This window comes from Hylobates moloch, unplaced genomic scaffold, assembly GCF_009828535.3.
Source record: "Hylobates moloch isolate HMO894 unplaced genomic scaffold, HMol_V3 SCAFFOLD_8, whole genome shotgun sequence".
Classification (NCBI taxonomy): Eukaryota; Metazoa; Chordata; class Mammalia; order Primates; family Hylobatidae; genus Hylobates; species Hylobates moloch.
The window spans coordinates 92,463,095-92,490,388 of NW_026652283.1; the positions used below are offsets into that span (position 1 = coordinate 92,463,095).

Genomic DNA, 27,294 nt, shown 5'->3' on the forward strand with positions numbered 1-27,294 from the left:
AATAAAAAATGTCTCTATACATTACCAAATGTCCCTTGGGGAGTAAATCACTGTTGCTTGAGAACCACTGAGTTCTTTAATGGATTTCAGATTTTTGGGAGAGTTCAGCATTCTGAGATGCCCCTGGCTGGCATCACTCTCAGACCCCAGGGTCTGCTGTCCCCTGAGAAGAGTGGCTCAGTGCTCACAGGGTTTTGTTTGTGTCTTTCAGCGGACATTGGTTTTAGCTTCCTCAACCATCTGTTGGATCTGTTTTGGTCCAACCCCACCGAATTCGACTACCTCAACCCCAATGTCCAGGACAGCAATGGGAACACGCTGATGCACATCCTCTTCCAGAAGGGCATGCTAAAGCGCATGAAGAAGCTGTTAGACCTGCTGGTGAAGTTTGACATCAACTTCAATCTGAAGAACAAAGAGGGCAAAGATGCACGGCACCGGATTAAGAAGAACGACTCTCTGCTCTTGGCCTGGAACAAAGCTCTGATGGAGAACAGGAGGAGGAGCCGGCAGGACTCTGCTGCCCACCTGGGGAAGCTCTCAAGGTCCACTGCCCCTGGTCACACATCTCAGCTCAAGTCCCAGGGTTCATTCAAGTCAGTGTCATGTGGTGCCACTGCCAGAACACTGCCTGAAGGAAGTGCAGTCCCTGACAGCTGGGAGACTCTCCCAGGTACCCGGGTGACCAGGAAGGAGCCTGGAGCTCTCAGGCCCTGCTCTCTGAGAGACTGCCTTATGCAGGACATCACAGTTTTGATTCAGCAGGTTGAAGTCGATCCGTCTCTCCCAGAGGACTGTCTTCAGAGCTCTGAGCCTCTGGAGGCAGGAGCTGGCAAGGAAGGAAAGAAAGATGAGCTCCAGCTGACCCTGGGTGCAGGGGCCCCTGACTGTAGTGAGGTGGCGGAAGGACATGCTCAGGTGGGCCTTGGGGCGTTGCAGCTTGTGCCTGATGATAACAGAGGGAAGGAGGGCAATGACGATCAGGATGACTGGAGCACGCATGAGATTGAGGCCTGCCTCCAGGACTTTGATAACATGACCTGGGAGATCGAGTGCACTTCAGAAATGCTGAAGAAGCTGTCTAGTAAGGTAATGACCAAAGTCATCAAGAAGAAAATCATCCTTGCCATTCAGCAGCTGGGAAATGGCGAGTGGACCCAGGGCCTGCAGAAGCGACTGAAGCACCTGAAAGGAAGCATCCAGCTCTTCGAAGCTAAACTGGACAAAGGAGCCCGAATGCTCTGGGAGCTCGCCATTGACTTCTCCCCTCGATGCAGTGAGAACCCTGAGAAGATCATTGCCACGGAGCAGAACACGTGTGCAATGGAGAAATCAGGGCGGATCTACACGGAAATCATCCGGATATGGGACATCGTCTTAGATCACTGCAAACTGGCTGATTCCATCAAGGCCATCTGCAATGCCTACAACCGGGGCTTGTCCTGTGTCCTGCGGAAGAAGCTGAAGGGTATCAATAAAGGCCAAGTGTCAGCTAACATGAAAATTCAAAAGCGTATACCTCGCTGCTATGTGGAGGACACGGAGGCCGAGAAGGGCAGGGAGCATGTCAATCCTGAGTACTTTCCCCCAGCCAGTGCAGTGGAGACAGAATATAACATCATGAAGTTCCACAGCTTCAGCACCAACATGGCCTTTAACATCCTCAATGACACGACAGCCACAGTGGAGTACCCCTTCCGGGTGGGCGAGCTTGAGTACGCGGTGATCGACCTCAATCCCAGGCCACTGGAGCCTATCATCCTTATTGGGCGAAGTGGCACTGGGAAGACAACCTGCTGCTTGTACAGATTGTGGAAGAAATTCCATGTTTACTGGGAAAAAGCTGAGCAGGCAGGAAGCCCGTTGCTGGCCAAACAGGTCTGGCTGAAGAGAAGGTTGGAAGTGGAACCCGGAAAAGAGGGTCCAGTTGGGGAGGAAGAGGAGGAGGAAGAGGATGAAGAAGAGGAAGATTCTATTGAAGTGGAAACAGTAGAAAGCATAGATGAGCAGGAGTACGAAGCCTGCGCAGGAGGAGCCGGTGTGGAGCCAGCAGGGGACGGCCAAGCTGCAGAAGTATATGCACCAGAACATCCCCACCAGCTGGAGCATTTACATCAGATCTTTGTGACCAAGAACCATGTGCTGTGCCAGGAGGTACAAAGGAATTTCATTGAGCTTTCCAAGTCCACCAAGGCCACTAGTCATTACAAACCACTGGACCCCAACATTCACAAACTCCAGGACCTGAAGGACGAGAACTTTCCTTTGTTTGTCACTTCCAAGCAGCTTCTTCTTCTGCTTGATGCTTCTCTGCCCAAACCATTTTTTCTGAGAAACGAAGATGGAAGCTTGAAAAGAACCATCATAGGATGGTCCGCACAGGAAGAGTCAACCATCCCCAGTTGGCAGGAGGATGAGGAGGAGGCAGAGGTGGATGGGGACTACAGTGAGGAGGATAAAGCTGTAGAAATGCGTACAGGTGACAGTGACCCCCGGGTGTATGTGACGTTTGAGGTGTTCAAAAATGAAATATGGCCCAAAATGACCAAAGGGAGGACCGCCTACAACCCCGCACTGATTTGGAAAGAAATAAAATCTTTTCTAAAGGGTTCTTTTGAGGCCCTCAGCTGTCCCCATGGGAGACTCACTGAAGAAGTATATAAGAAATTAGGGAGGAAACGGTGCCCCAATTTCAAGGAAGACCGGAGTGAGATCTACAGCCTCTTCTGTCTGTATCAGCAAATCAGGTCCCAGAAAGGTTATTTTGATGAAGAGGATGTTCTGTACAACATATCCCGGAGGCTGTCGAAGCTCAGGGTGCTCCCATGGTCCATCCACGAGTTCTATGGTGATGAGATTCAAGACTTTACCCAGGCTGAGCTGGCGCTGCTGATGAAATGCATCAACGACCCCAACGCTATGTTCCTCACGGGGGACACGGCCCAGAGCATCATGAAGGGCGTGGCATTCCGCTTTAGCGATCTGCGCTCTCTGTTCCACTATGCCAGCAGAAACACCATAGACAAGCAGTGTGCTGTCCGGAAGCCCAAGAAGATCCACCAGCTGTACCAGAATTACAGGTCCCACTCAGGTAAGTCCAGGCCTTGGGCTTGCCTACCGGGGGTGCTTAGGCACAGACTTTGGGCTGCCTTTGAAACTGCAGACTAGCTCTTGTTAGGTTTTTACAGCTGAAGTAAGGGTAGTATTTTTGAATTTGTTGGTAAAAACGCTCATGGACAAGAGATAGCATGATTTTGGCCACGGTTCCTTAAGTTGATAATTTAAGCTGTGGTTGGGTGGCAACTGACCTTTAAGTAATTATATCTCAAGGAGTTTGCCATAACATGAATACATTTCAGGGGAACATTTAAACTGTTTGAGAACTTTCATTAAAGGACTTGAGAAGTACCTGCTCATTCTATATAAAGTAATATACCAGTTACAAGTCATTAATCCTTGAAGCAGGTTTTCTCCCAAAGAGAAGAAAAAAAAAAAAAGGGAGGGTGGTAGGCAGTGGGAGTTAACACATACTTGGGTGCTTTTAATTTGTGTCTTAGTTTTTCCCTCTTTCTGTGCCAGGCACAATGCTAAACAGTTTACGTATAGTGCTTAATCTTCATAACACCACTGCGAGGTAAGCATCAGACCCATTTTTCAAAGGAGAAACTAAGGCACAGAAGTTTAAATAACAGGGTACCAATGCTGGAATATTTCCTTTATGGTTTATAGATACTAACAAATTTATCTCCTTTGGCTGACAAACATCTGTGAACAATATGGAGTATTGCTTTACATGTTTAAAAACTGTAATTGGACATATCTTTCTGTAACTGGGTATTTTTGCCTAATGTTATGTTGTTGAGATTTCTTTCTTTCTTTTTTTTTGTTTTTTTTTTGTTTTTTTTGAGATAGAGTCTTGCTCTGTCACTCAGGTTGGAGTGCAGTGGTGTGACCTTGGCTTACTGCAACTTCCACCTCCTGGGTTCAAGCAATTCTCCTGCCTCAGCCTCCCGAGTAGCTGGGACTACAGGCGCCTGCCACCATGCCCAGCTAATTTTGTATTTTTAGTAGAGATGGGGTTTCGCTATGTTCGTCAGGCTGGTCTTGAACTCCTGACCTCAGGTGATCCACCTACCTCAGCCTCCCAAAGTGTGGGGATTACAGGCGTGAGACCTCGTGCCCGGCCTGTTGTTGAGAATTTTGCATGTCGATAATGTGGAGTTCTGGTGCATTCATTGAGGTTCACATAGCATAAAAGGCACCCATTTGAAATGTTCAGTTTAGTGGTTTTTAATGTATTCACAAGATTGTGCAACTATCACCATCATCTAATTCTAGAACATTTTCAGAAATTAAAAACCCCTCAAAACCCATAACCATAGCAGTTACTACTCATTGTGTCCTTCTTCCCACTCCACGGTAACAACTCATCTTTCTGTTTCTACAGATCTACCTATTGTGGACATTTCATATGGGTGGAATCATATAATACATGGCCTTTTGTGTCTGGTTTCTTTCACTCAGTTTAATGTCTTCAAGGTTTATCCATGTATAGTATGTATCAGCACCTTATTCCTTTCTATGGTTGAACCATCTTTTATTCTTTGAGTATGGTTACATCAAAAATTACTTGTCTAGTTCCCTAGAAGGCCATTTAAGTGGATTCCACTGCAACTTTTGTGCCCTTTTCTGATTCTCCTGTTAATGTAGATATATCTTTGGCCCCTGCTAACTCCTAATGGGAAGGGAACCACAGTAGAAACTTATTTGCTTAGATTCAGCGGTTTCCACTTAGGCTTATTGCTTTAGATGGTATACTTTTAATAACAATAGTATTGGATAGTCATATTTTCCCTTCACTATTCGGTAATAGCAATGGGGATACATATGCCCATTTCATGATGTTCTACCTAGACCATTGTATTCTATCTGGTGTTAGCAAAGGGCACATGGCCTCTAAGAATAGTGGAGACACCCAGGAAGGTCTGTGTTCAAATCCTATCACTTGGAGATATTTATTAGCTTCTCAGACCTCAGAGTTCCTGTTTGTAACAGTGCGATTGTCTCATCTGTCTCACTGCATTGTTGTGAGGATTAAATGGGATGACTTTTTTGAAGGTGCCTGCTGTATGATAGGCATTAAGTCAATGTCACTATTAATGTCACTTCAGATATTAGAGAAGAAATGGGACCCAGGAATAAAGCTCTTTGGAAAATCCTCTCTCCTGCTCCGACATTTTTTCTTAGTGTAATCCTCTCTCAACTGGGTATAAACCTGGGGGAAAAGGGTGATGGAGGCCTTGGTTGCTGTTCTTAGCTCACATGCAGCACTGTTTTTACCATGGTAATGTTGCTTCTGACTCTGTAAGCACCAATGGGAGAGGACAAGGTAATTCTGGTTTTCTTACCAAAGTCAATACCAGCCCCTTATTAGAGCATTCTAACTGCTCTCATTTTTTTTTTTTTTTTTTAATTGAGATGGAGTCTCGCTCTGTCACCCATGCTGGAGTGTGCTGTGGTGTGATCTTGGCTCACTGCAACCTCCACTTCCTGGGTTCAAGTGATTCTCGTGCCTCAGCCTCCTGAGGTCTCATTGTTTATATTACATTTTTGCCTTGACTCTTCTTTGTGAGGTAATTTTCTCTAATATGAATATAGGTTGGGAATGAGATCCTACAAAACTCTCTGAGCACAGCAACATATCTCTGCCTTCTCATCCACTGCACCCGGGGAGCTCAGGGCTGCGGTGGTAATCAAATGGGAACTGAAAACAGGCTTGCAATTATACATACTGTAGGGGCCAAATCTGCTTCTCAGGAAAAACATGTCCCCCACCCCAAATAACCAAAAAACTCAGCCATGTTGTTAATTATCCAACTTGGGTTTTCTGTTTCATTCCAGGAATCCTCAATCTGGCATCTGGAGTGGTGGACTTACTTCAGTTCTATTTCCCAGAATCTTTTGATCGCCTTCCAAGGGATTCTGGCCTCTTTGATGGTCCCAAGCCAACTGTTCTGGAGTCTTGTAGTGTAAGCGACTTGGCAATTTTGCTACGAGGGAATAAAAGGAAAACTCAGCCCATTGAATTTGGAGCCCACCAGGTGAGCTGCTTGGGATTTTATGTTTTGAAATAAAAGACAGTTTGCAATTGAAAAAATTTGAGAAGCTAAATTATACTGCAAGGTAGCATTAAAAATAGTCCCTGTCCCACAGTGGGTGAGTTCCAGAGATGGCTGAGTGACCAAGTGTTTCAATCTTTCCCCTGGCCTGCCTGACCATGTTTATGCTGGCCATTTCTCTTTAAAAACATTACCTATCTTCCATAGAAATAGACTGAGGCTTACTGGGGTTTTCTCTGTAGATTTTGATGTTCTTTTGTTTTTCTTCAGGTAATCCTTGTGGCCAATGAAACGGCAAAGGAGAAAATTCCAGAAGAGCTGGGGTTAGCACTTGTGCTAACAATTTATGAAGCAAAAGGCTTAGAATTTGATGATGTCCTCCTTTACAACTTTTTTACTGATTCTGAGGTATGTCGCACCTAATTCTTTTCACACAATGAATATTTATGTATGAGCTGAACTTCACTCTGGGGAAGAGAATTTGGAGCTGAGGGTAAGAGACTTTATCACAGGCTCCTGTTTGTGTTTTGGAGCATCATTCATTCAGTATGAGGTTTTGTGTGTTTAGATGTGGGTTTTGACATTAGGTGTGGGTTGTTTCACAGTGTGTCATGGGCTGGTTCCCCCTGTGCCCTGCCCTTCTTTGGCTCTCTAGTACCCAAGTTCCAGTGTCCAGTTCTCATTAGCCACTGTTATCCTTGGCTCCCAGGGATGCCCAACTTGGAGCAAGCTCTAAGGAGAGCCTTACAGATGAAGCCAAGGTTAGCAATATCCACCCTGTGATGACAGAACTGGGTAAGGTCAGTTCATAGATAGAGACAATTCCAGGAAGACAAATGAGGCTTGGTTCCTGCCCTCTGGATCAGGTAATGTGGGGGACAAGAACAGCTTCCTTGCATGGGAGACCCCTCTAGCATGGCTTCACTACCACTGCTTGCAGCCCATGCGGATGATGGCAGCCAAAGAGTCCCCACATTGACCCCCAGTGACCTCTGTATTGGTCCACTGCTTTCACTTGGCTCCTGAGTCCTTGTGGGTTTTTCTCCCCAAGCTTAGTTCAATATGGGTAGAGCCACCAACTCACGGCCATTGTCCTGGGTTTTCTAGCCACTGTTTTCTTTTTCCCACTATCTTTTGGGGAGACTCAGGCTGGCTGCTGACTGTACTGTGGGGTCTTCTTTGGGGACTTAGCTGGCTGTGTCCCAGTCCTTGTTGCAGACTTCCTTTGCACATGATGCATGCTTGAAGGGGCTATGTTATACCCAAGTCAAGAGCACTGTTGGCTTTAACACTTTAAAAATCTGCCCCAGAACTGACCCTTTAGATGGAGTCCTTCCTTTTTTTCTCATCATTTTTTAAATGTTATTTTGCCTTAATAGCACAACTATTACAATATTGATGTAGGTGCTTTGCAGTTTACAGAGTACTTTTTGAAGTCATTGTCTCACTCCACCAACCCTCTGAGGTTATATGTATTTTCATTACTCTCATTCTATTTTTTAAAATTTATTTTTATTTTTATAGAGATATGGTCTTGCTGTGTTGCCCAGGCTGGTCTCAAACTCCTGGCCTTAAGTGATCTTCCCGCCTTGGCCTCCCAAAGTGCTGAGATTATAAGAATGAGCCACCTTTATCTGCGGATAAAGCAGAAGGTCACTGAGATTAGTACATTTCTCATAGTCATAATGTAGATGGCAGAGCCTGGAGATGAACTCAGATGCTTTGAGTTCTAAATCTCTTTCCATTTTCCTTCCTTTTAAAGCCTCGCATGCGAATTGAATTCCAGAACCTTCCACAATTAGTGTATCATTGCTATTCCTTATGTACATTCCTTTCCTATTAAATTTTGCTAATAAAATCAGATGCACACTCATTAACCCTGGAACCATTTTTACCTCTGAGGACTAACTTTTTTTTCTAATGATACATCCATCGGTCATGGTTGGACTGAGGCTCTCCTAAAAGAGGAAGGGTAAGACTTTGTTGTTTCTGTTCTTTATTAAGTACCAGTTGTATGCTTGTGCGAGTAAGAAGCTCAAGGAGCTCTGGACTTAAGGATCTGTAAATCGTGGTTGGCTCTATTTGTGAAAGAAAAATCCAGTTATGTGTCTTACCTTGATCCTGGAAGTGGCGAAGGCTCAGGTATCTTGACCCGGTGCTCCCACCAATGGCTCAGGGAGTTGCCTGAAATTAAAACAATCCTAAACGGAATCTTTTGTAAACATCCACTTCATCCTGTGTACACAGTAAGACTTTGGAAAATACTTTGGTTGGGGTTCTTCCCGGTATTAATGTGACCGTGTATTCCCTGGCCCAAAGCACACTCTCAGTTTATCATTTACAACCTCCAGGCCAAAGGAAGTCAGTCAGCAAATGAGAGGAAATGCTTTCATAAAAGGAGAAGAAAGACAGGTCCCATATATCCCCAGCCTTCTGTGGTCTGGCTGCTTACATGGGGTTTCTTTCAAGGTAACTGAAGGCTGCTGAACAGTGATTGCTATTTGAACTTGGGGAACTGTGGAGAGCTCCTCTCTCTCCTTGACCTCTTCTTCCATCTCATTTATATTTCAGGCAAGCTCTCTCTTTGAAGCAGCTGTTATCTGGGCTTATATGTGGGTGGGTTGAGGGGTATGGTGCTTGTTGGCCTGGTTTGTGACTCTTCTCTCTGGAGGGTTTATTGTTACCTGTTGAACCACATGGTCACCAGAGCCGTCTCTTGAGATGTGAAAGGGACCACAGAACGGCTACCCCAAAGCTTTTTGTAGGATGTTACCTTCTTTTTGGGGGAGAGGAAGTCATTCTTCCAGTCACCCTCAAGCTATCCTTCTGTGGGGACTTAGAAGGGTAACTGCCATTTATACCTTGCCCCAGTGGGACCTCCTTTCTTTCATACTCATGGCAGTGGGACAGGAGGGACTGTGAAAACTACAACCTTTATGGGTTGTCTAATTGACCTAGAGAATAGACCCCTCAAAGGTAGGCTTGCTAGTAAAATCTAAGCCTTTTCCTTCACAATTGATGGTACCAAGAGAAGAAACTGAAAGACTTTAAATTTTCCTGCTTTTATTCCCCCAAATGCTGTAGGCCTGTATCCTTGCTGCAAGTACATAAGTGCACTCCTAAAAGGCCCCACCTTGGAAATAAAATATGTTTGATTCATGAAACAGGCCATTCATGTGCCATCTGAGCAGCTTTTGCTTCTCTTACAGCTGTTTTAAAATACATTGTTCTTCCCTAGCCCTTTCAATATTAGCCAGTCTGTATCTCATGCTACCTGCCAGGAGGATCCTCTCAAATGTCAAGCACTTGTGTCTTCTGCCTACTTTCCTTGGTAAACAATTTTGTTGTCTGCATAGCTTCACAAAGAGGACAGTCACAAATATGTCCTGAAGATTGTTTTAAACCTTCCAACTACTTAAGTGATTTCATGATTTCCAAACATGGTGATTAGTACTATAATTGATTAGTAGCATAACCATTCCTATTTAATAGACAGTGTTTAAGGCATTTAACCTTGTTTACATAGTTTAAGTGATGGAGTAACTTAAGGCAGGTAATAAACTCTATCCACTTCACCTTTTCAGCATGCTTTAAAAGTTACATAGATGGCAAGTAGCACCATTTTATAAAAAGAAAAGTAAAGGCTAGGAGAGCTACTCTCACAAGACATAGGAAAGTATGAAATATGAAGTTTCTTAAGAATTTCGAATTCTAAATTCTGCATATAATCTGGGCACTTCAGTTTTACTGGGGTCTGTAAACTACAGCCTGTTGGCCAAATCCAGAATACTGGAGGTTTTTTATGGCCTGTGGGCCAAGAAGGGTTTTCACATTTTTAGATGGCCAGAAAAAAAACCCAAAGGAGAATAATATTTTATGGCATATAAAAATTATATTAAATTTGATTCAGTGTTCCCAAATAAAGTTTTGTTGGAACATGACACACTCATTCATTTACTTGTTGACTGTGGCTGGTTTAGCACCAAAATGACAGAGTTGAGTAGTTGCAAAGAGAGATCATGTGACCCTCAATGATAACAATATTTATTATTTGACACTTTAAAGAAAAAATTTACCAACGCCTGGTGTTTGTAGTCACTTTGGTTTTGGGGTTTGGGTAAAGGAAAAAAAATGGGTAAAATATCGACTATTAAACATTGTACTAGACATTTGACACTGATTATCTGTTTTTATTTTCCCAACAAAGTTGAGTAGTAGTATTCTCATTTTATAGAGCAGGAGAATAAACAATATGTTCAAGGTTGCATAATTAATAAGTGGGAGAACTGAGATACAAATTTGTTCTGTCTGACCTCAGAGTCTACCTTGCACACCATAGCACTGGATTTTCTTCATCCTCATTTAAATAGTTAGAAAATTCTGCCACAAGTATCTTAACGGCTGACCCTATATGCATCTCTTAACCATGTATTGAGAAGGGGTGAGGATTCCCCTGTCCATACTGATTGTAGAAATTCTTTCAATGAGAATAACTCCCTGAGCCCTTAGCATTCTTCCCTGGAAGTGGTCATGTGTGCCTGGCTTCTTAGCTTCTTGGTCTAGTTATGGGGAATTTTCACAACTTCCCTGATCTCTGCTTGTGCAAGTTAATCTCCCTCCTATCCATTCTAAGATCACAGGATGGATCTTCCTCAAAGTTGGGGTTGAAGGCCTGGTCTCCCGATGAGGCTCAATTTTCCATGAAGCTTAGGGAGGCTGTATGCGTAGTTCAAAAGCATATTCTGTTGGTCTTCACTTTTTTGTTGTTGTTCAGGCTTATAAGGAATGGAAGATCATTTCCTCATTCACACCTACATCAACTGACTCCAGAGAGGAAAACCGGCCATTGGTTGAAGTACCCCTGGACAAACCAAGCTCTTCCCAGGGTCGATCTCTCATGGTGAATCCAGAAATGTACAAGGTGAATTTCTGCCATTTGTCAACACATGTACTTGACATGGAAGTAGTGAAAAAGGCTTGGAGGAGACGATGAGAAGAAAAATGGAGCTTGCACTTAGCTGGTTTTCCTCAACAACAGGGAATTGAGGATAAGAAAGGGGGGGCAGGGATCTCAGTATTGGTAAATTCCGTTTTTTTAGTAGAGAACTGGGCTTGATGGGTGGACACTGTCTGAAAACGGAAGGAGGAGGGTTGTCCTTTCTAGTTCACCTTTGGAACTCAGCTTTGTTCAGAAATTTTGATGCAATCATAAGGTAGGTTTGGAGTAATTCGGTACTAGTGATAGTTATAGTAAAAGTGTATGACTGGTTTAATTTTTAAAATAAATCACAGCAATTGTGTAAGATGTAATCTTTGGGGTAAAATGAGTACACGGGGTCTGTCTGTACTCTTCCAGTGAATCTTCCACTGTAACTTTCAGTGAGTCTATAATTACTTCAGAATTAACTCTTAAAACAATTACAGCAAAAACAGGAAAAAAAATTATAGCTGATTCAAAGGTCATCCTATACAGATGGCATGCTCACTTCCTGCTTAGGTGGGAAAGAGGTGGAGTTTCTCATAGCCTCACTGGAGCCTCACTTACCTGTGCTGTGGCCACAGTGAGCTCCTGGTATCCTGTTCTCAGCTGTGCTATGCTTCTCTAAAATTTAGTTTTTGTGTTTTTCCAAAATCAGAGTAAGCTCATTGAAGTGTGTTACATTGTAGCTACAGACAAATGGCTCATCATCTTTGTCCTCAATGTTATCTTTAGCTCCTCAACGGAGAGCTGAAGCAGCTGTACACCGCCATCACACGGGCTCGGGTCAACCTCTGGATCTTTGATGAAAACCGAGAGAAACGGGCTCCCGCGTTCAAATATTTCATTAGAAGAGATTTTGTCCAAGTTGTAAAGACAGATGAAAATAAAGGTAAGATCCTGTTAAAATACCCTCACTGTTGGAGGAATCATGTTTCTCTCAACCTTCCTTATGGTCAGGAATAAAAGGTGTAGTATTTTGAAAGTGCTTTCTTTCTTTTCCACAATCTTCTGAGAAATGGAAGTTGTTACTCATTTGCCAAGGTGCATGGGAAAGTGTAGCTGTAATGGGATTGGGAAGGTTAACTCCTTCAGGGAAGATCTTTTATTTGTCCTTTAAAAGTGGGGATTATGGACAGGGCTAGAGGAAATAGGCCCTTTTGGGAGAATACAAAGTGCTATGAGTATTTGTACAGCTGATTAACTGTATCTATCAAAATAAAGATGGTACATACCTTTGACCCAACAGTTCCACTTGTAGGGCTATATCTGAGATATTTGTGTTCAAAATCTCAAAGATACCTGCATAAGTATGCTCATCACAACCCTGTTTGTAATTACAAGAAACTAAAAACAATCTAAGTGTCCACCAATGAGGGAAAGGCTAAATTTATTTCTTTCAGGGGACTACTATGCAACCATTAAAAAGAAATAGGATGTGGATTGTCATTTACTGATAAGGAAAGATGTTCAAGATATATTGGGTGAAAGAAAAATTTAAAACAGTATGGGTAGAATGATATAATTTATAAGTAACTTTATATTATGCAAATATAAAAACCATTTATGCATATCAGTATATATCAGAATAGAATGTTTATGCATGTGTACGTATGTATGTGTATATATACAAATACCTATTGAAGTGTCTTTAACCATTAAACCCAATTCATTTCCTGAGTTTGTTTAACAAGAACTGAGTTTGTGAGAGTTCAGCTACTGAGTTAACAGGTTGTCTGAATCTGTTTGGCTTCCGAGTTTCACAAAACAAGGAAACTAAGAGTTCAGACAGTAAGAACTCTTAGTTCAGATAGTAAGAACCAATAGTTCAGGTAGTAAGGAATTAATCAGAAAACTTATCTGTATTCAGTTCCTGATTATGGGTAACAAGGGTTTAAATAGCAAGAGTTTGGAGAGATAGCATGCGTATAAATTCATGTATACACCTATTACTTCTGATGCAAAACTGTTTATAGTGATTACCTCTGGTGCTAGGATTGGTGGATATGGGGTTGTCGAGTAGATATGGACACCTTTTACTTTTCACCTTCTTATCTCTGTGCTATTTGCAGGGTTTTTTTTGTGTGTATTTTATTTTCATAATTTACAAAGGCTACCTAACGAAGTGAAGTTCTCCTGATACGATAACTGAGAAGAGAAATAATCAGCCCTTCATGAAGGAGAAAATTGTTGTCTTTCTTGAGGGTTAGTTGTCAAGTCATCTCCTCAAGGCCATTGTTCATTTCTGTAAGGGTAGAGCAAGGAGCAGAGTTTGGCTTCTGGAGAGAGGTTTGTCCTGAACATTCCTCAGCCGGTTTGGAGGCTATTTCTGATTACTGCTGATGGCACGGTTGGCGACTAGGATTAGATTTCTTATCCTAAGACTTGACTATTGTGATGGGAAAAGTCAAAGGCTAGGAGTTAAAAAACAAAACATAGCTTCTCATAAAAACTTTCTACCTGTGTAATGACATAACCTTGTTCAGGTCCCACCTTCTCTCCCAAAGGGAAATGAGTGGATTGGCCTAGCATGGGCATTCTCAATCTTTCCTGCAGCTCATCCCCCTTTATTCCCCAAGCATGTTCTGGCATCCACTATAAGAGATCATATGGCTGGGCGCGGTGGCTCATGCCTGTAATCCCAGCACTTTGAGGGGCCAAGGTGGCGGATCAACTGAAGTCAGGAGTTCGAGACCAGCCTGACCAACATGGTGAAACCCCATCTCTACTAAAAATACAAAAATTAGCCCGGTGTGGTGGTGCGTGCCTGTAGTCCCAACTACTCGGGAGACTGAGGCAGGAGAATTGCTTGAACCTGGGAGGCGGAGGTTGCATTAACCCAAGATTGTGCCACTGCACTCCAGCCTGGGCGATAGAGCAAGACTCCATCTTGAAAAAAACAAAAAACAAAAAACAAAAAAACAAAAAAAACCCAAAGATCATATAAGCTAAGTGACTTTTTTAAATTTAAAAATTCAAAATGAAAACAGATTACAATTTATTTTATATTTTGGTAGCATTAAGAATGCAAGAAAAAGTGCAGTCTTAATTACAAATTTTAAGTTGTACATAGTAAAGTCTTCTAAAGCATCTGTTCCCATTGTGTTTGGATTGAGTCTAGTGATTATGCAATTTGTGTTTCTTTTACGTGGCATCTGCAGAGTTCACTGGCCCTATTCTGAGGTAATGTGGATGGGGTTTTGCCATGGGAATTAAATGTCACAGGGGCACTCATAGCAGCACATATGGAGTCAGAACAAGATGCTGAGAAGTCATCACTGTACTGCTACACAACACCAGCAGAGGGCGAGCAGGGAGGGATCAGGCTGTGATGCTTAATGTGTTTTTGCACCTTCTAAACAAATCTGGCCTGTTTGCCTCACTCCCCGGTTGATATCCATTGGCCTAGGTGTCTCTGATTCCTTCAGCTCTGATTTGTCTGCCAGTATTACCCTGGTATTCACTGTATTTTGTGTGCTTCATGAAGCTGTGGCTCAGAACCTGCAGGGATTGTCACCCACTGTCTAGTGATACTCTGGGGGATGCAGGTGGCAGGGTGGGGGTGGGGCGCGGTGCTGAAATATTCACCAGCAGGCTAGTGAGGATAACAGAAGGGATGGACAGCAGGTGGTGACAATAGTCTCTGTCCACCAATAGGAATGTGTCAGATTACTTATTGTGATGAGGGCAAAGTTTGCACATTTGGAAATAGTGTAAAATTTTGTCACCTTTTTTTCTTGCTGAAGCCCTTGGCTGGGAGCTTGCTAAGAGCCACTTGACTTTGGGTTTTCAAGGAGGAATTTTTAATTTCTGTCTTCTGATTTGTAGCCATAGAAAAGGAAAGTAGACCAAAACTTAAAAACCAAACCACATCCTTTCTCCCCTCTTCCTCCTCCTTTCAATAACCTCACAAATGTGGTTTGTTAAGTTAAAATATATCTTACATGAATACTAGAAAGACAACACAGGTTAGTCTGCTCTGACTGCCATAACAGAATACTACAGACTAGATGCCCTAAACAACAGAGATGTATTTTCTCACAGTTCTGAAGGCTAGAAGTCCAAGATCAAGGTGTTGGCAGGGTTGGTTTCTTCTGAGGTCTCTCTCCTTGGTTTGCAGCCAGCCACTCTGTGTCCTCACGTGGTCTTTCCTCTGTGCTCTCTTGCCCCCGGTGTCGCCCTGTGTTCTAATTTCCTCTAAGGATACCAGTGAGATTGGATGAGGGGCCATCCTAATGGCCTCATTTTAACCTCGTCATTTCTTTAAAGGCCTTATCTCTCTCCAAATGCAGCCCCATTCTGAGGTACTGGGAGTTAGGACTTTAACAAGTGAATTTGGTGGCTGGCGGAGGAGACGCAACTCAGCCCATAACAACAGTTTTAAGTGAAAGAAAGCCCAGAGAAGCAAACACACTTTTCTTTCTCATTTTAGATTTTGATGATAGCATGTTCGTTAAGACCTCAACTCCTGCGGAGTGGATTGCACAGGGAGATTACTACGCCAAGCACCAGTGCTGGAAGGTAAGGGGTTGGACTAGGAGCCAGGGGATGAGGGGTCCTTGTCACTGGTGCCCTCGTCAGACCTCACAGGCAGGTTTCCCATCGTGGTGTTTGTCACCAGGAAAGGATGAGGGTAATGGTGCTTGTGCCACGTGTTCTGAAACATCAGGTCACCTCAAGATGAGGAGAGCTTCCTGTCCTGCTCCTTTTCTGGTCAGTGCAGGCATGACAACTCTTCATTTTGGCCAAGTGCCAGCATGTGCTGATAGATCATGGAGGGCTGTGGCCTTTGCCCCACCAAGGAATCCTTCTATATATTTTCTTTCCCTCCTGTAATCTATGCCTAAATGCTTTGCTATCATCATACTGCATTTTAAAGCAGTAAAAGATTGATCTCTCATTTGATTTTTTTCAAATTGATCAAACAGATTTCATTGCCAATCTGAGTCTGGTGAATATAGGTTAAGCTTTTTTATTACACTGCACTGATCAATTTCCAGTTACAAGCCATCTTAGTGGTCCTGAGCAGTTTTCTTCCAGGAAGTGTTCTCTCTGCAGCAGACCTCTTGAAATTTTGAAACCAGGTTAAAGAGCCACGTTGCTTTTCCCAAAGTCAGCATTCCTGCACATCACAGGGTTTTGGGTGGGGCACCATGGCTGGGATGTGTGTCTCACTTGAAAGAGTGGTGATGACTTCACCTGCAAGTTTTAAACACCCTACTAAAAGAGTGCTTTTTTTTTTTTTGCTTTAATCTAATAACAAGAAGTCAGGTCTTAGGGTTGGTTCTGCAGTTCAACAAAGTCAACATGGGCCCAGTCTCATTCCATCTCTTCCCTGTGTCATCTGCAGCTTGTCTGAGATGTTCCCTTTCATTGGTTGCCTAATGGCTGCTGTGGCAGTTCCAAGTGCTCCATTCCCTCAGCAGCACTCCAAGCAGGAATGAAGTGTAGGCACTTTCTCCTCATTGATCTCTCTCTTTATAAATTTTTTTTTTTATCATGAAGTCCTCAGTGATCTTCCTTCTATATCTCATTGGTCAGTACTAGGTCACATACACCTTCCTAGCTGCAAGAGAGTCTGGGAGAGCAATCCCATCTGGCAATTTTAACTTTTTGTGGGCAGTAAGTTCCACCAAAAGGCAAGAAAGAGAGGAGGAACTGCTGTGGGTAACTAACCAGCAGTGTCTGACACCACAGGCATGACCATACTAAATGCACATTTTCCTAAGATTTCTCTACCCCAGGCACCTGGAGTTTCCCATGCATGCAGCTGCAGATGATGTTTTCTGAAACAACAACTGGATCTGGGTTTTGGAAAGATCACCATCTTTCTTTCTTCACCTCAGTGTTCATGTTAGGAGGCTTCAGCTCCTCAAATGTTACAGGAAAAGTATCTGCACTTTCTCTTGCCACTTTGGAACACTGTTTTGAAACAGTGTTTTCTACGGAGGGCTTGTCCTGCTTCTCTAATGATCCTTCTTCTCATTGGAATTTCATGGAGTTGGGCCTGAGTAAAGGTTCTGTGAAGTGATGAGTACAATGAAATCACAAGTTCAGGACTTAACAGAAGCCACAGTGTGAGGTTTCTGTGATCTGACATACCTGGAGAAGGAATTTCCAATATTTTCTCAGCTCCAGTTCTTTGAAGAGTTTTGTCTATTGTTTCAGGGAAATTGCTTTAAGTCTGTATGTAGCGTGTAACTTACATCTGGGATTTATCAGTTACTTCTTGCTGCATGACAATTCTGAAACATAGTGGCTTAACACAAGTCATTTATGTGGCTCACAGTTCTATGGATTGGCAGTGCTGAGTTCAGCTGAGTGGTTCTGTTCTCAGCTGAGCACCTCATGTGTCTGCAGTCAGCTGGGCATGTCTGCTTCTGGGGGTTGGCTGGTTCTTGGCTCGGGGGACGGGGTGACTGGGGTTCCTGGATCACATTTCTTTCCTCCTCCAGCAGGCTAGTCTGGGTTTGTTCACATGATGCCTGAGCAGGGTTCAAAGAACGTGAACAGAAGCACACAAGGCCCTTGAGGCCTGGCCTTGGAACTGGCCCAGTGCTGCTTCTGCTGAACTCTGTTGCCAAAGCAAGTCTCAGCCTAGATCGGGCGGGAGGGTAAATAGGCAGCACTCTTGATGGGAGAGGCTGGAAAGTTACACTGTAAGGGGGTGTGGACAGATATAGGGAGGAGTAAAGAACTGTGGCCACCCTGGCAATGTATTATATGGGGTGAAAAATACAATTTATGCTGTTGTAGGTTTGGGTAGGTCTGGAAAGTATTTTCCTAAGTATGTAGTATTTAGCTTCAGAAGACCAAGCCCCACAGTTTTCTTCACTGCCCATCCTTGTTAGAATTGGAAAGAAATACTGAATGTTTGGCCATTGTTATGAAACCAAGAAATTTTTTTTTCTTTGGTGGGGCAGGGGTTGGGTGTTAGGGAGGGAAGGGAGGGATAATATGGGCAGCAGGTATGGGTCTGAAATTGGAAAACTATATAAAATCTTACCCTTTATTCCCTTCAGAACACTGTTGCTGTTACCCATATGTGTTGCCCATGGATATCCAATTATTTATCACTTTAAAAATACCTTTTGAATATTTGAATCTAAAATCTTTTTACGGGAGCTGGTACAGATGAGAATGTTATAAAAAGCCTTCTCTTCACCTGACTTTATTTTGAAGGACTTTATTTTAAAGGACTTCAGGACTCAGGTGGTTTATTGAGTTTTTGGCTTCATGTCAATAAATGTTTCAGAACCATCACAGAAGATTCATTCATTCAACAAAAAGGGTTTTTAGAATACCCCTTTACTTTCTCTATGTTCCTAGTCTTCAGCAGCTATGGGCCAAGCGTTACATTTAGATCCCAGGAATCTGATGGTGAGCAAAACAGGCACATAGAGCAATGCACAGTTCCAGCTGTTGCAGGTGTCACAGATGAGAGACCAGCTGCTCCCAGAACCAACTGTCCTGGAAATAGAGGTGTGGGAAGCCTTCTTTGAGGAACATAGCCTTGAACTGAAACCTGTAGAATGAATGAAGTTAACAAGACAGGGAAAGGACCAAAGAGCATTTTAGTTAGAAGGAACAGTGTGTGCAAAGGCCCTGCAATGGGAAGGAAATGGCACAGGTCACGGGAATGAAAGGAGACCCACACAGATAGCATGAAGGGGAGAGTGGTCATCCTGTCCACCTTATCAGCATGTGCCACTTAGTCCCTCCCTTGACCACACTGAGACCTAATGTGTACGTGCTGGGCAGAATGTGAACTTCCTGCCCATGTATTGTGTGCTTTGAGACATAGCATCAGCACCCCTGTTTTAAAAAAGCAACTTTCTGCTGGCAACGATCAGGGTGAAGTCTGACTCCTCTGTGACATTTGTTTGCCTACCTTATAGTCAGAGGATTTGGTAACAGATCTGCATGCCCCAGGGATCTGGATGTATTGTGATACCATCTCTATCCCCATTTCTACCTCCAGTATGCATACTCCAGCTGTTCTGCCAACACTGCAAAGTAGCTGTTGTACTCACCAACTGGGTCAAAGCTCAGAAGAGCCACTGGGTAACTTTGGGCCACTTGCTCCATGGCTCTGACCTGAAGTAGCAACTATATACATTGAGAAGGATGATACTTATTGCTGTAGCTATTGGAAGATTAAATAAGGGTGTTACTATGGTAGCTTGAAAAAATATGTATTCTGTACCTTTTCGATGGGCGCTTCCAAAAGATACCGTTGAATGTGAATACTGTTGGGTTTTATCCTCCAAGACTACTTTCTTTAGAATATCTGCACCTTCCTGCTCCTCTTTCTCAGATTGGGTTGGAGCAAGACTTCATGTTTTGTCAGTACAAACTTATAATGCATGCTTTAACTCTTGTTCTGTCTGTTACCTCCATTACCTTGCTGGGAATAAAACTTTTTGCCTATTCCAGGTTGCAGCCAAGTGTTACCAGAAAGGAGGTGCGTTTGAGAAGGAGAAGTTGGCCCTGGCCCATGACACTGCCCTGAGCATGAAATCCAAGAAAGTCAGCCCCAAGTAAGAGTCTTGGGATCACTTCTGGTTTGCTCCGATGAGAGCAGCAGGTTAAATATTGGTGTTGGGTCAACGTTCCGTGGAAATATTATTTTGTTTTCCTTCCCCTAGGGAAAAGCAGTTGGAATATTTGGAATTGGCTAAGACCTATTTGGAGTGCAAAGAGCCAACGCTGTCCCTTAAGTGTCTGAGCTATGCCAAGGAGTTCCAGCTCTCTGCCCAGCTGTGCGAGAGGCTGGGAAAGGTATGGCCCCTAGTCTACTGCTGCTCCAGGGAAAACTGGGCTTCACTTGAGCAGATTGAGGGGTAGGCTTGACCTCTACTCATAGCAGGAAGAGGCTGCAGTCTTCCAAGGAGGGAGACACTGGCCCTGCGACTCTAAGGGAACCCTACTTTCACTACTTGTGCAAATTTTGAGGAGGCTCTGAAGACAGTATGCATGTGCGTGTGTGTGTGTGTTTGTGTGTTAAAGTCTGTGTTAATATTCAGGGCCTAATATTAACCACAGGGAAGCCAAATGCTCAAGCCAAAGGGAAGAAAGGTTTTAGAATACCCCTTTTCTTTCTCTGTGTTCCTAGTCTTCAGTCAACTTGGCTGAGTGGCCTGGCATTTAGATGGAGGTTCCTCGGCTGTGTTCCTAGTAATCACTCTAGATCTGCACTATCCAATTCAGGAATCACATATGGCTATTTAATTTACAATTTAAATTAATTAAAATACAATAATATTAAAAATTCACATCCTCAATCTTACTAGCCACAATCGCAAGTGCTCATTGTTAACAGAACATTTCCATCATTGCAGAAAGCTCTGTTGGACAGAGCTGCTAGTCTGGAACACAGCTACTCACAGAGTGGTCAGCAGGTTACAAACTATTATTTGTCTGCAGCAAGATTGACACAGAAGATAAAAGTAAGCAGTTAGAATTTGTTTATTGCCATTTGGCAATTCTTTGACATCCAAGTGGTGATAATCTTCCCATGAATTCATTTTTTAACGTATCAACTGTGATGGATCAGAAATTTAAAATGATTTGGTCCCTTAACACAGGTAGTTGGAGAAACTGTGCTTAAGGAGCTGTGGGCCATTGCATTTTCCCTTATCGGGTGTTACTATCCTTCAGTAGGAGAGGGGGTTTCCTTGTCTGTATGTGAAATATGGTGACTCCTGGGATCCTCAGAGCACCCTGGGCATTGAGAGGGCTAGGAGTGGGACCTACTGGGAAGTTTGAAGTGTGGCCCCAAGTCAGTGTGAAGAAGAGGATAAGGCCCTCCAGATGCTGCCTACCCTGTTCCATGTTTATTATGGGATGTGACTTCTTAGGATGTGGGAGATGGGAATGGAACAGGGATAGAATGCTGCTCTCTAGAGGCAAGAAGCAGGCAAGGCACAGGAATCCCTGAAAGGAAAGCTTTCAGTCTCGTGACGTCTGCATAAACGTTTCTTCCTGTGGGTAGAATGCATTTGGGGACTGGGAAAAGGCAGGTGATGTGGCCTGAGGATGCAGAATAAGGCTGCTGCCAAGTTGGTTGATTTGAATCTTGCCAGTCAGTTTGGGTGAGATGACCACAAGAAATGGTAAATGAGTAAGAGAAAGTGGCAGGGCCAGATCAGTAGGGCCTTGGTGACTGTGGCAAGAACTGGGCTTTGTTCAAGCATGATGGGAAGCCAGTGGAAGGCTTTGATGGGAAGAGTGACATGAAGCTAATTATCTGGATGCTCTGTGAAGAGGTCTATAGGGCAGCAAGAGCTGAAGCAGAAAGGCCAGTTAGAGTCTAGCATCAGCTTAGGCTGAAATGATAGGGCCTGGACTACTATGGTGGTGGTGGAAGTGGTGGGATGGTGGCACATCTGGGAAATGTTCGGGAAACCGAGCAGACAGGATTAGCTGGTGAACTGGATGGGAACTGTGATAGGAAGAAGAGTCTAGTAGACTCTGCTGTTCATGGCAAGCCCACCATTGGTGGGTATGGGGCCCAATCATTGCATGTTATTTTGTTCATCCTCTTCTTCACAGCCAGTCTCCATTTCCGTTCTTTTCTCATTGGTAGTCATTCTAACACATTTTTATATGTGCTCAAATGCATGCATTATTGAAGAATGAATAGTGGTGTCTTCTATACATATATACTTTAGGCTTATCTAGAAGACATCTTGCTCTGTGTTTTGCCTTTTCCATCCCTTGCTATATAGTGTTAGGTCTGGCCATGCTTCTGACAGCCATGTATTCCTGAGTGGGCATCCACTGCATTGACGAATTCATTTCGTTAGTGATGCACTTCCAGGCTGCCACTGGCTCCTGGCTCCCACACACAGCACCTTGGCATAGTATGTCTTTTTAGGGTTCTGTGAGATACTTCTTCAAGATGTATTGCCAGGAGCAGGATTGCTGGCCTAGGGTATGCACATGCTTCACTTCGCTAAGTACAGTCCCTTTGCTTTCTGGGATAGCTATTCCACTTTGTGCATGAGGGTTCTGCATTCCCCACATTCTTGGCCATAGTCAGCAGATTGTGATTTTCTAATTTGTCAAACCTGGTGGATGTATTTCACTGTGGCTTTAATTTGTATTCTTCTGATTGTCGGTAAAGTTGAGCATTTTTATTTATTTGTTAGTCATTCAAGTTTACCCCACTGTAAACTGCCAGTTTATATCCTTTGCCTAGCTTTCTGTTGTGTCTTGAGGAAAGTCTTTTTCTTGTGGTTGCAAGAATTCTTTTTGTCTAGACAGGCCCAGTCTAGTATAGTAGCCATTAGCCATGTGTGACTCTAACTTTTAAATAATTAAAATTAAATTGAAAGTTCAGTTCCTTGGTTGCATTACCCACATTTTAAAGGCTCAACGTTCAGATGTGACTAGTGGTTAGATCGTATAGCAAAGAAACAATACATTTTCATCTTCACAGAAACTTCTGTTGGACAGTACTGATCTAGGTATTTTTTTTTTAATTTAGTTTATTTCATGTGTCTTTTGTTGAGCAGTTTTAATGCATCAGTTTGATCTATCAGTTTTTCTTCTGAAATTTATGTTTTGGGTTTGATTATGTTATTTTTGTAAGTCATGTGTATACTCCTTCCACTTGAGTGTGACCTCAAGGTCACAAAGATATTCTCACACATTTTCCCACAATAGTTTCTACATTTAGGTCTATAATCTACCTGGGGCTTACCTTTGTGTGTGCTGTGAGTTTGGGATTTAACTTTCTTTTTCTCCCTTTAAATAATTGGTTTTCCTAATATCTATGTTATAGGGTTTTTAACTGGATTCTAACAGAAAGCAGACATATGACTATCCTCTTTATTACTTGTGGTATTGGTTTAAGATTAGCAAGTTAATTATGAATACTCTAAATAAAAGTAAAATTTTACTCTATCCTAGATAAGAGATGCTGCCTATTTCTATAAGCGAAGCCAGTGCTACAAAGACGCTTTCAGATGCTTTGAGCAGATTCAGGAATTTGATCTAGCACTCAAAATGTACTGCCAAGAGGAGCTTTTTGAAGAAGCTGCTATTGCAGTGGAAAAGTAGGTGGTTTTATTCTCTCCCTTTCTCCCTCCCTCCCTCCCACTTCTCTCTGGGGGCAGCCTGCTCTGGGTGGTGCTATCCTGCTGCTTCTGACATGGCTTGACCACACTGCTCTCTTTCCACTTAAGCGATGGCCTCAGTGCTGGGTCAGTAGCTCTTTGGGAACAGGACTCTGTTTTCCAGTCTCTACAAGCTTTGACGCAGTGTCACAAAGAGAGGGGGCTGAGGGGGATGGGAGTATGTTATGAGTGTGTATATAACGACGTATTCTGACTTCCATCAGCAGAATAAAAGGGAGTCCTTCAGAGCTTCATTAATCTCACAGGAACCCAACTAATGCACACCTGCTAAAAGAGAAGAATCACAAGTTGGGTAATAAGGGGAAGACTGGTGTAATTGCTGATGCATGTGCAGCCCCCATTTCGTCCTTTCTCATTTTATCAAACTGAACAGAGTTGTAGACCCAGATGATTATGATGCTTTTATGAGAACCAAAGAGATGTTTTTCAAGGATAATTTAGACTATGCATAACATTTGCCCTATAGATTGACTTTCGGATTTCACTCCCACTTGTTTGAGTTACACTTCCACTATATTTCATTAATTAAACACACCAATTCCTGATTGAAACATAAGGAATTTATTCATTATTATTATACTGGTAACAGTGTAAAATAAGGCCTTTGTAAAAATACTTGAATGCTTGACAAGTTTAGGTTTTATTTTGTAATGTCTACATGTGGGAGTTTTATTTAAGTTGCTCTGCACTGTATTTTGGAAGAAATTTTCTATTGATTGGGTGATGGCAAGTTGACATTTGTGTCCCCTGTCTTTGCAGGTATGAAGAAATGCTAAAGACCAAGACCCTTCCCATTTCCAAGCTCTCCTATTCTGCCAGTCAGTTTTACTTGGAAGCTGCAGCAAAGTATCTGAGTGCAAATAAGATGAAGGAAATGATGGCTGTCCTCTCAAAGCTAGACATAGAAGACCAGCTGGTGTTTTTGAAGTCTCGGAAACGCTTAGCAGAAGCTGCAGACCTGCTGAACAGGGAAGGTAGGAGAGAAGAGGCTGCCCTGCTGATGAAGCAACATGGCTGCCTCCTGGAGGCTGCCAGGCTCACTGCCGACAAGGACTTCCAGGCCTCATGTCTGCTGGGGGCCGCCCGCCTCAATGTGGCCAGGGATTCTGACATAGAACACACCAAGGACATTCTGAGAGAAGCACTTGATCTCTGCTATCAAACTGGCCAGTTGTCTGGCATTGCCGAGGCCCACTTCCTGCAAGGGGTAATCCTGAGAGACTTTCAGAAGCTCAGGGATGCCTTCTTCAAGTTTGACACGCTCAACCACTCAGCTGGAGTGGTGGAAGCACTCTACGAAGCAGCCAGCCAGTGTGAGGCCGAGCCTGAGAAGATTCTGGGCCTGGCTCCAGGGGGCTTGGAAATCCTCCTCAGTCTGGTCAGGGCTCTCAAAAGAGTGACCAACAATGCTGAGAAGGAAATGGTCAAATCTTGCTTTGAGTTTTTTGGGATTTCCCAGGTGGATGCCAAGTATTGCCAGATAGCTCAGAACGACCCTGGGCCCATATTAAGAATAATTTTTGACCTGGATTTGAACTTGAGAGAGAAGAAAACAAAAGATCACTTTTTGATAATGACTGACCAAGTGAAATTAGCCCTAAACAAACACCTTTTGGGCAGGCTGTGTCAGATCACACGGAGCCTACTTGGGAAGACCTACCGAGGAGTCTGCATGAGGTTTATTGTAGGCTTAAAATGTGAGGATGAAAACTGTGAACATTTTCACAGGCCTCTGCGGCGTTGTGAAGCCAAGTGTTTAGTTCAGTCAAAAATGAACTTGGTGGCAATCAACGGGTTGCTTTTGGAAGCTAAAAAAGTATTCCCTAAAATCTTAGCAGAAGAACTTAAAGAAATTGATTATATTTTGTCTACAGATATGTATGGCCTTTGCAAGTCCATTCTGGATGTCCTTTTCCCTAAGCATTTCCATCAGAGAGTGTTGTCAGAAAACCCCATGGCATGCAAAGAAATCCTGAAACCAAATTACAAATCATTCCGGTTCTACAGATTTGCTTTGAAAGAGTACATCTACTTTCTGTTTGAAAATGAAAGCGCACGCAACCGCCGGGAATCCACAGACCTGTGGCTGAGTGCCATGCAAGCTTTCCTTCTCTCTTCCAACTATCCGGAGGAGTTTGAAAAGCTGCTCCACCAGGAGGAGGACAACTACAACAGGGAACTCAAATCTCTAGAGTCTGAAAAGGATGAAAGGGGCAGGGGGAGAGGCAGCAGGATAAAAGGAATAGAAGGGAAATTTGGCATGCTGGCACCCAACAGGGATGATGAAAATATGGACAAGACCCACCTGTGCTTCATCCGGCTGCTGGAGAATTGCATTGATCAATTCTATGTGTACAGGAACCCAGAAGACTACAAGAGGCTCTTTTTCCGTTTCATGAATGTCCTCATTAAGAGGTGCAAAGAACCACTCATCCCCAGCATTGGAAACACAGTGGCTCTCCTGGAGTTCCAGTTCATCCACTGTGGGGTGGTGCTGGCCCGCCTCTGGAAGAATGTCATTCTGTGCCTCCCCAAGAGCTACATTGCACTCTTGCACTACTGGGAGTTCCTGTTTAGCAAGAAGGACAAGGAGCTTGGGGATGTGTTCTCCATCATTCAGGAATACAAACCCAAGGATGTGACAAGAGCCATTCAGGATTTCCGGTTCCATCTTTCCTACCTCGCCAAGGTGCTATGTGGCTATGAGAATGTGAACTTCAACGTCCTGCTTGATGCCTTCAGTGAAATAGACTATGTGGTTTCAGGTGAGGCTGAGCGGACGCTGGTGCTGTGCTTGGTGATGCTAGTGAATGCTGAGGAGATCCTGCAGCCGTACTGCAAGCCTCTCCTGTACCGCCACTTCCGGGAGATCGAGTCAAGGCTGCAGCTCATGAGCATGGACTGCCCTGGCCAGGTTCCCGAGAGGCTCCTGAAGGTGGTGAAGCGGGTCTTGGTGGCAGTCAGTGTGAAGTCTGTGGCTGAGGCACTGCAGGACCTGCTCTTTGAGCGGGATGAAGAGTACCTAATGGACTGTGACTGGCGATGGGACCCTGTGCACACCAAAGGGTCCATAGTCCATGGCCTCTATTATGAGGAGGTCAGACTAAACCGCCTGCTCTGTTTGGACCCCGTGGACCACTTTACTGAACCTGAGTGTGAGTTTGGCCAGGATGAGATGGATGAACTGGCATTAGAAGACCGAGACCACGTCCTGGCCACCATTCTTTCCCAAAAGCAACGGAAGGCCTCCATACAGCGGAAGTTGAGGAGGGCATGTCTAGTGGTATCTCTGTGCATCAGTTGGAGGAGAAGAGTGGGCACCCAGATGGAGCGTGTCAGGGAGGAGGCCAGGGAGCCCAGGGCTGGGAACTTCAAAAAGGCAGACGTGGACAGGACCCAGTGTGACCTATGTGGAGTGAAGTTTACCCGTGGCCCAGAGAACTATTTCAGCCCCAGCAAATCATTTGAGGGGGCAACTTCCGAGGTGGCAGTCCTTTCCAGGGCTGAGCTGGAAAGGGAGGAGTGTCAGGAGAGGAACAGCGAGTCTTACGAGCAGCACATCCATCTAGAACACCACCAGAGGCAGCAAGTGGCCTACCAGAAATACTCAGAATTTTTCCACGAGAAGGTGGACCCGGCCATTGATGAAGGCAAGCTGGTAGTGCAGGACATCGAGCAAAGTGTATGGATCCACAGTCACGTGGGCTCCAAGGAGCACAGCCACATGCTGCAGAAGGTCCAGGAGCACATCAAGAGGGTTTCAGATATGGTGGAGGACCTCTACAGGCGGAAGGCCTGGGCTGGTGGTAAGGGTCTGCAGAGATGGGGGCCCAGGCGGAGTGAGACTTGGGCTCTGAGGACATTTCTCAGGGTTAAATTCCTTGTAGTGGCTTCTGACTTGGGGATGGTGGAATCTTGGCCTTAGAAGAAATACAAATGAGGAATGTATATTCTCAAGTTATAGCAAACCTCATTGTTTGGATTACCCCTCCCCCAGTTAAAAGTTTGTCATTATCCTTGACTTGGGATGGTTTCCCCAGGTACTCCGGAAACT

The 27,294-nt window shown here is 43.9% G+C and overlaps 1 protein-coding gene across 3 annotated transcripts in view; it reads left to right on the top strand.

Annotated features, from left to right (window-relative positions):
• TRANK1 (tetratricopeptide repeat and ankyrin repeat containing 1) overlaps window positions 1-27,294 on the top strand; it is a 123,576-nt gene that overhangs the window by 86,657 nt on the left and 9,625 nt on the right. For all 3 annotated transcript variants that reach the window (XR_009214456.1, XR_004249379.2, XM_032162107.2), the window contains exons 13-22: window positions 212-3,091; window positions 5,902-6,101; window positions 6,390-6,527; window positions 10,894-11,040; window positions 11,833-11,989; window positions 15,530-15,618; window positions 19,534-19,637; window positions 19,746-19,878; window positions 23,014-23,159; window positions 24,000-27,046. Coding sequence is in view for 1 of the 3 variants with exons in the window: in XM_032162107.2 (XP_032017998.1) it covers window positions 212-3,091; window positions 5,902-6,101; window positions 6,390-6,527; window positions 10,894-11,040; window positions 11,833-11,989; window positions 15,530-15,618; window positions 19,534-19,637; window positions 19,746-19,878; window positions 23,014-23,159; window positions 24,000-27,046 (7,041 nt within the window). In the remaining 2 variants the exon portion in view is untranslated. The remainder of the gene's footprint in view (window positions 1-211; window positions 3,092-5,901; window positions 6,102-6,389; window positions 6,528-10,893; window positions 11,041-11,832; window positions 11,990-15,529; window positions 15,619-19,533; window positions 19,638-19,745; window positions 19,879-23,013; window positions 23,160-23,999; window positions 27,047-27,294) is intronic.